At 55.2% G+C, this 7,240-nt stretch overlaps 1 protein-coding gene across 1 annotated transcript in view; it reads right to left on the bottom strand.

Moving 5' to 3' along the window:
* PKP1 (plakophilin 1) overlaps nt 1-4,026 on the bottom strand; it is a 39,132-nt gene extending 35,106 nt beyond the window's left edge. Inside the window, exons 1-2 of the mRNA XM_030887805.2 lie at nt 3,801-4,026; nt 3,430-3,533 (exon numbers count right to left, since the gene is read on the bottom strand). Coding sequence (XP_030743665.1) covers nt 3,430-3,533; nt 3,801-4,026 — 330 coding nt within the window. The remainder of the gene's footprint in view (nt 1-3,429; nt 3,534-3,800) is intronic.
* Nucleotides 4,027-7,240: the final 3,214 nt, after the last annotated feature.

Here is a 7,240-nt window from a genome sequence, read left to right as displayed (position 1 = left end):
ATGGCTCCATCTTCTTAGGGCTCCGGCCCCCCATGCTGCCACCCACGGGTACAGGTCTCCCAAGGAGGAGGAAGCAGGAGTGGCCAGTCGAAAGAGGACCTTCTTTGAACCAATAGTCTTTCTTAAAGCCTCTCTGTTTGGTTTTTTTTGTAAGACTAACTTTGTTGTAAATTCTGTTTGGGTTTTTAATGACAAGACTAACTCTCTAGATTCAATTTTCTTAATCTGTCATCTACGCAGCCATCGCCTCTAAATATATGTTTTTGTTTTGTGTTTTAAGAACATTGGAGGGACATTGAGCTCCTGGTATCTGAAGCAAAAGTCCCAAATCACACGACTGCTTTTTAAACATTTAAAAACCACCCTTTTGGACTCTCATCGACCCATTACATATTCAAATAGAATCTATCCTTCGCGGCGACACATCACCTGAGAGTGGGTTTGATATTGGAACCAGAGCAAAGTTTGAGGAGAGAACAATGCCATTTATGGTCAAAGGAGAGTCACAACCATAAAGCCACGGTCTTCTGACCTGGCTTCTAGTGTGATGCTGAGTAGGGTCCATTGAAAGGAGTTAGAGGCTCTTGCAATACTTGCAGCCAACGGCCGCCTTGGCGCAACCCTCTCGCACAGCCATGAAGGTCTGCCTTCCACTCCTCTGCTGACCTTGGTGCTTCCTCAGCTTGGCCAGAAGTTCATGGAGGACAGGGATAGAGGGTGCTCCTCTGGGTGTCCACAGCACCCAGCTACCCAGCTCGGGGCCACACCCACCCGAGGGGTTGCTCAAGACACTGAGAGAACATACATCTCAACAGAATGTGGCCCTTCACCAGGATAGCAGTTCCTGGGAACCTGCTGACGATGCGTGTGCCGATGGGCCACACCCTCCTTCCCCTCACGCTCCCTGCCTTCTGCCACCATGTTGGCTTAGCCAGAGGGGAGGAAATGCAGGGGTGCTGTGCCAATTGTACCCCCATGGGAAATCCCAGGGGCGAAGCATTATTTCACTCCCCTCTGCAGGTCCCTGATGCTTCTGCGGCTCCCATGCTCCCCAAGTCTGGACCCTGTTGGGGTTTCACAGTCCACAGTTGACTACATGTCTGGCTCTAAAATCAATGATTCCATTTCCTCCCTCCCTGGCCCCCTCCTCTTGCAAATCCCCCTGTGCTCCACTCCTCCCTGTTCCCATCGCCTCTCCTGAACTGAGAGGAGACAGGACGTGCCTCGGCAGCTACCTTGCCATGAGTCATGTCTGAAGTCCTGCCAGGGAGGAGGGCTGGGTCGAGGTTGGGGGTGGGGTGGGGGAAGGAAAGGGATTTTCACTGGTTGTCAGAAACTGAGCATGGGAAGGATTAGGCGTGGGGTGGGGGGCAGGTGGGGAGCATTATAAGCTGGTGAGATAGCTGAGGATTGAGTTCATCAACCAGAAGCAGAATGCATCTTTCCCCAGAGTCCCCTGATAGCTCCCGGTCATGCACTTCCATGGGCAAGAACCACACAGCGCCCCCGCCGTCACAGGGCACGGTCAACAGGACACGTGTGAACCTGATAGCATGGTAGGCATGGCCCGCATCATCGTTTCCATTTTGCAAAGGAGAAAACTGAAGCCCAGAGAGGTGAGGAGGTTTTTTTTGGGTAAAGCCACAGGGAATCAGGCCTAGAACTGAAGCCTTCCAACCCCTGACTCAATACGATCACGCCTAGAGAGGTGCCCAACTTTGGTGTTTTCAGCCTGGCCGTGTGTTCTGACCACTGGGCCAGGGCCTGTCTTTCTTGCATCTGAACAATTGCATCACTACGTGACCTCCTGAGTCCGCGAGGTTGCCACCTTGTGTGTCAACGCCGTGTCTGATCAACCAGCTTAATGGCTCTGTCCGTTATATTAATGTGACCTTGAGGTTATCCACTGACATGACATGAAGGGGCAGGGGTTGTGGGGGAGAAAGAGGGAGGTCCATTTGCAGCAAACCTACTTAACTCCTTCCCTTTAGTCTTCTACCAATAACAAGTAAGCCAGATGGAACCTCCCAAATGAGCCCCAACGAGACCTCGGGAAGGAAGGAATCAAGCTAATGATGCAAGGGCACCTGGCCTATAAACCATCCATCCTCTCCTGCCCGGGGCCCTGGGACCTTTAATAATCAGGGTGACATCGACGAGCAACGCTGGCTCAAAGCACATGTCACGGAAAGGGACTGTACCCAACTTCCCATGCAGAGGCAGTCGTTACCCTGATCCTTATCCGCACCATGTCTTCCAGGTCTCTCAAAGGGACCCCCAGGAGCTAATGCGGACATCAAGGAAGGGGAAGTCTTCAAACGGGATGGTGAGAAACTCCGCATACCATCTAGCCTCACAGAAGAAAACCCTAGTGCCCTGGCTTCTCAGGTTGTCTAAAGAGCAGCGAGCACAATGCTTGGCCCAGAATTAGGCCTCGGCAGATACCTGTTCAACAAGCAGGTGGACAGGTTGAGGGAACAGTCTGAGATTGCATCAGAAGACAGTGACAGCAGATGCCGGAGCTAGTCATCTCTATCCATCTCCATTCGGACCGTTCTTCAGGGCCAGTACGCACCAGGCTTCTTCTATGCGCGTTGCCTCGTGCGATCCAGGAGGGACCCCAGCAGGTCGACTCTGCAATAGCTACTTTGCTCGTCACAAAACTGGGCTCCAAGTGTTGCAGTCACCTGCTCACGAGCCAGAATCTGAACCCAGGTCTGCTTGACTCTCAGACTCTTGCAAGTTCTGCTCCAGCTGGCAGGAGGCACTGAGGGGGCTTGCTTTCTTGGTCTCAGAGGGGCCCCTAGCACAACGGTTCTCAACCTGTGGGTCTAGACCACTTTGGGGGTCAAACAACCCTTTCACAGGGGTCTCCCTGTGAAATGACAGTGATGAAGTAGCAATGAAAACAATTTTATGGTTGGGGGGTCGCCACCACATGAGGAACTGTATGGAAGGGTCGAGGCATGAGGAAGGCTGAGAACCACTGTGCTAGCACATAGGAACAGAGGGCCCACCCGCCTTCAGGAATTCCCTAGAAACATCTCAGTTAGTCTACAAATAAGATATTAACATGTCACGCTTTTCTTATATCTATGATCAAGTAAGACATTTAAAGGGATTTTAAAAACACGTGCCCCCCAAAATAAAAAAATGAAAACACACGCCCTTGATGTTTTCCCCTGTGCCTTTGTCTAAAACGCTTTCCTTGGAGACATTCAGAAAGATCCAACCACCCCAAATGCAAGGTTGTGATAAGAGTCACCGATGAACCAACAGTCAAGCACCTGGCCTGACCAGAATTAGCGACCCCTTGCTTCGCAGGCCAGAGTAGCCCCTTCCCACCTGTGCTGCTCTCTTTGGGACCCAAGAGCTCCACACTCATCCATCCCAGGGGCAGCGCAAGTCTTTCCAAGGGAAGTTCCTTACCGGATATCCCCAGGAGCCATTTCCTGCTTGGAACTTGGAGTAGTAGGTGCTCCTATTGGTGGTCCCGTAGTTGTAATTGTCAGACAAGCCGTCGTACATAGAACCTGGTGGGCAAAGGAATGGGGTTAGGAGGGCAAGTGGCATGCTCTTCACCACCTTTCCTCCCCAGGGGTCACCTCTGCATCCCCACGCAGGAGACCCATCTGTGCTCCTGGAGGGGATGTCCTCAGGAAGCACCTCCATCCAATTGCCACCTCCTCCACAGCCAGGCCGGTGCTGGAGACTGCTCCAGAGACAGCTCTGAGAGTCGGGGCCACCCCTCTCCGGGGCCCTGATGGCTGCCCTGGCAGTCTAGTCCGATTGACACCCACCAGCAAGGAGCTGGCTCGGAGGACCTTCAAGCACCACTGTTCCATTCCAAGGTATCGCAACTCCACGCTCCACAAACAGAAGCTTCCCAGCCGGGAAAGCCAGGCAGGATCTCGACATCCCAGGTCCACTGAGCAGGGCGACTGGCTGGTCCCAGCCTGCGTCGGGCAGGAAGGACTCAGCCCGGCCCCCACAAGCGACCAGATAACTTTCCACCCCCTCCTCCATCTCCCAGATGCTCTGGTTGGCCAAAGAGAGAGCAGTGACCAACCTCAAAGAGCCTCCGTGAGGATTAATTAATGTTTTCAGCGTGTTTGCAGACCCACAAATGACAGGCTCCGAGGGAGGACGGAGTGTCATTAGGGTTATTAGCAGCAAAGGGGCCTTGAATTACAGAAAGCAGAACTGGACTTGGGGCTCCTGGTGGGGCCACCCCCTTTCCTCCTTCACTGGGTGTCTTCTTCACTGGGGGCAGAACGGACCACCCCATCTCCAGGCAGGCTGGCCTGCTCTCTGCCCTCACAGGTGCCCCAGGATCTCCAGGCCTCGGCTCGCTCTGTCCCTGTGCAGCCTGCCTCCCCTCCCTGGCCACAGCCATATAATCTCACCCATCTTTCCAAGCCAAGCTCCAGAACTCCCCCTTCCAGGAAGCCTTTTCTGAGCGGTCCTGCCCAAGGCAATCTCTTCTCCCTCCACACACATACTCTCCTGCTGGCTGTACTCCAAGTCACATCCTGCCTGTTGTCCCTGCCCCTCAGCAGTGCCACAGACTCCTCGGGGGGCCAGGCAGCTCTCTGTGATCTGGACACCCCAAGCAAGGCCTGCCCCTCACCAGGTCCTCTCGTTAAAGATGGCCCCTGGGAATGGTGTAAGTTCTGAGAAGAGCCGGGTGGTGCAGTGGTTTTGCATTGAGCTGCAGACCACAAACTCAACAGTTCAAAACCACCAGCTTCTCTGTGGGAGAAAAAGGAGGCTTTCTCCTCCCATAAGACTTTATCATCTCAGAAACCCACAGGGGCAGTTCTGGTCTCTCTTACAGGGTGGCCGTGAGTCAGACTGACTCGAAGGCAGTGAGTTTGAGTTTGGTAATCTTGAGTGGTGCGTCTTAACAAAAGGTTAAGTGTTTTAGCTACCAACAGAGAGGGTGGCTCTTTTCAATCTGCCCAGAGGGGCGGTGGAAGAAGAGCCTGGTGGTCTACTTTCAGAAGATCGCAGCCCTCGAACGCCCTGTATCAGGCGCCTCTCCTCGGAGACACGTGCACTCAGCTGGAACCCACACATGACCCCTGGCTTGGTTTCTGTTTTATTTTTCAGTCTCTGAAGTCGTGTGCATTACATTGGCATGTGCTCCACGGGGTTTCTGACAGCTGATTTTTCAGAGGTGGGTTTTTTTCTTCTGGGCAGGCTTGACCCGCCAACCTTTCGGTTAGCCAACAGTGGGCTAGCTATTGGGTCTTGATGAGTCGGTGTCTCGTAAGTGATGGAGACTTCATCTAGGAAGAAGAGGGCTGAAGGCCATCTCGGCCTGCTAGGTCAGTCCCTCCTTCCACCTGCCACGCCCACTCAGGTTCCATCTTCTCCGGACCCACTGCCAGGGAGCTGGTTTCGTGCATGGCAAGCCCGTACAGGGTCCGGAGGCTGTGGATCCTTACAGGAGCAGCCGATCTCTTTGTGGCCCTGCTGAGCGCCTGCTGGGCTGGAATCGCTCACCGACCTTGGGTTTAGCAGCTCAGCACCTAGCCCGCAGCCTCTGAACCGAGTCTTCAGGGACTCAGGAATAGCAAAAGGGCGCTTTGCAATGAGGCAGACATTCAGCTTGGGACCTCCTCCTCTTCCCAAAGTGAGCTGTCCATCCCACCGCTTACAAGGCAGGGCCCTGGCCCTGACCCTCCCACCATGGGGGGCTAACTGAGCCTTACGGCAGCTCCTGGGCTGTAGCAGAGAGAACTTGCCCCTGGGAGGGAAGAGAGGTTGAAGATGGTCCTGACGGGCACCTCTCTGGGCCTCAGCTTCCTCTTCTGTGAAGAGGGGAGTCGGCCTCACATGCAACTCCCGTGTCCCACGGTGAGGTGACTACGATGGCCCGTGTCGGACCTCACCCGGAGAGGGTGACGTCCCTTCTCCAGAGAGCAGGCTTTGCTCACTGGGAAGAAGGGCCCACGTCAAAGACTTCTCCCATGGTCTCTCTGCTACCTGTCTTGGGGTCATCAGAGGGCTGATGACCCTGATCCCTGGGGGAGGGGAAGCCCCTGCCCCTGCTGGTCCACTCTCAAAGCTCCAGGAGGGACTTTTCGAGGGGACAGCCTGATGCTGCCCATGTGGCCCCTGACTTCTTCTCCAAGCTCCTGTTGGGTGAGGGTGTCTGCGACCCGCCCAGCTTCAAAGGCTGCCCCTCTGGGAGGCTGCCCTCCCCAGGAGAGGACTGGAGGCAATCTCAGGCCAGGAACCCCCAGAACCAGCTCTCAGGGGAAGCCCCATCGGGGCCCTGGGCTGCCGGCAACCAGTTCCATGTGCCTCACTGCCATCTTGCCAGCGTCAACCATCGCCCCAGTGCTTGGCAGGCCCAAACTCGCTTTGTTCTCACTCAGTGAGCAGTTGGTTCTCACCAAAGGGAACGCATGGGTCAGCCAGAAGATTCTGGATGGAAAATCTGGGGTGGTGACAGACAAAGAGCTCCACAGAACCCAGGGGAGGCCTCCTGCTGGGAGAAGCACCCCCCCATTCCCAGCCTCACCCCTTTTGAGAGAGAATCTGTCTGCTGTGTCCCCCGCCTCCCTGGCGGTCAGCCAGCTGAAGCAACTCCTTTCCCTCCTCCCTCCCATCCCTTTGTCTTCCTGTGCTGGTGATGGACTCTCTTCCCACAAAGGTAGGGTGGACAAGGTGACCTCGACAATGCTTAGCATTCCAAAAGCCAGTTCCTATTTCCCCGGGGGTGGGGCAAGGCTTCTGGGCTCTTCCAGGCAAGCCATGGAGGCCATTGCTAAGCTCCACCTGTGGGGGTGGGGTGGGGTGGGGTGGGGTGGTGGTCAGCCAGTCCCACAGCTCCTCAGTCCGCCCTGCGAGGCCGCCTCACACCAGCCAGCACGGTTCCTCTGGCAGACGGAACACTGCACCTGGTGCTGGTGGGAGGGATCCAGAGATGGAACATACCTGTGGCCACACCTTTCTGGGTGCCGCATAGCCAAGAGGAGCAGGGGAGCTCTATCACAATCCCTCGTTCACAACACTGCCCCACATTCCCCTCTCCCTACCCCGGGGTGTCTGGCTGGTAAGTAACACCCTCAGGAAATCAAGTTCAAAGGTAAGAAAATGGCGCTTCTTGATGTGTGCTGGGGATAAGTCTGAAGGCTCCCACTGTTCCTGTTGGCCCTGTGACTTCTCCAGAATATTCTTCTTGGAGGATGCCTCCTTGGTCCACCCCCACCGGCCATCGTGGCTTGTC

The sequence above is a fragment of the Echinops telfairi genome, unplaced genomic scaffold (genome assembly GCF_000313985.2).
Source record: "Echinops telfairi isolate 266 unplaced genomic scaffold, ASM31398v2 ScPeMD7_7424;HRSCAF=8462, whole genome shotgun sequence".
NCBI lineage: Eukaryota > Metazoa > Chordata > Mammalia > Afrosoricida > Tenrecidae > Echinops > Echinops telfairi.
Note: the sequence above shows the minus strand (reverse complement) of the source record. Positions and strands in the feature narration are given on the sequence as shown.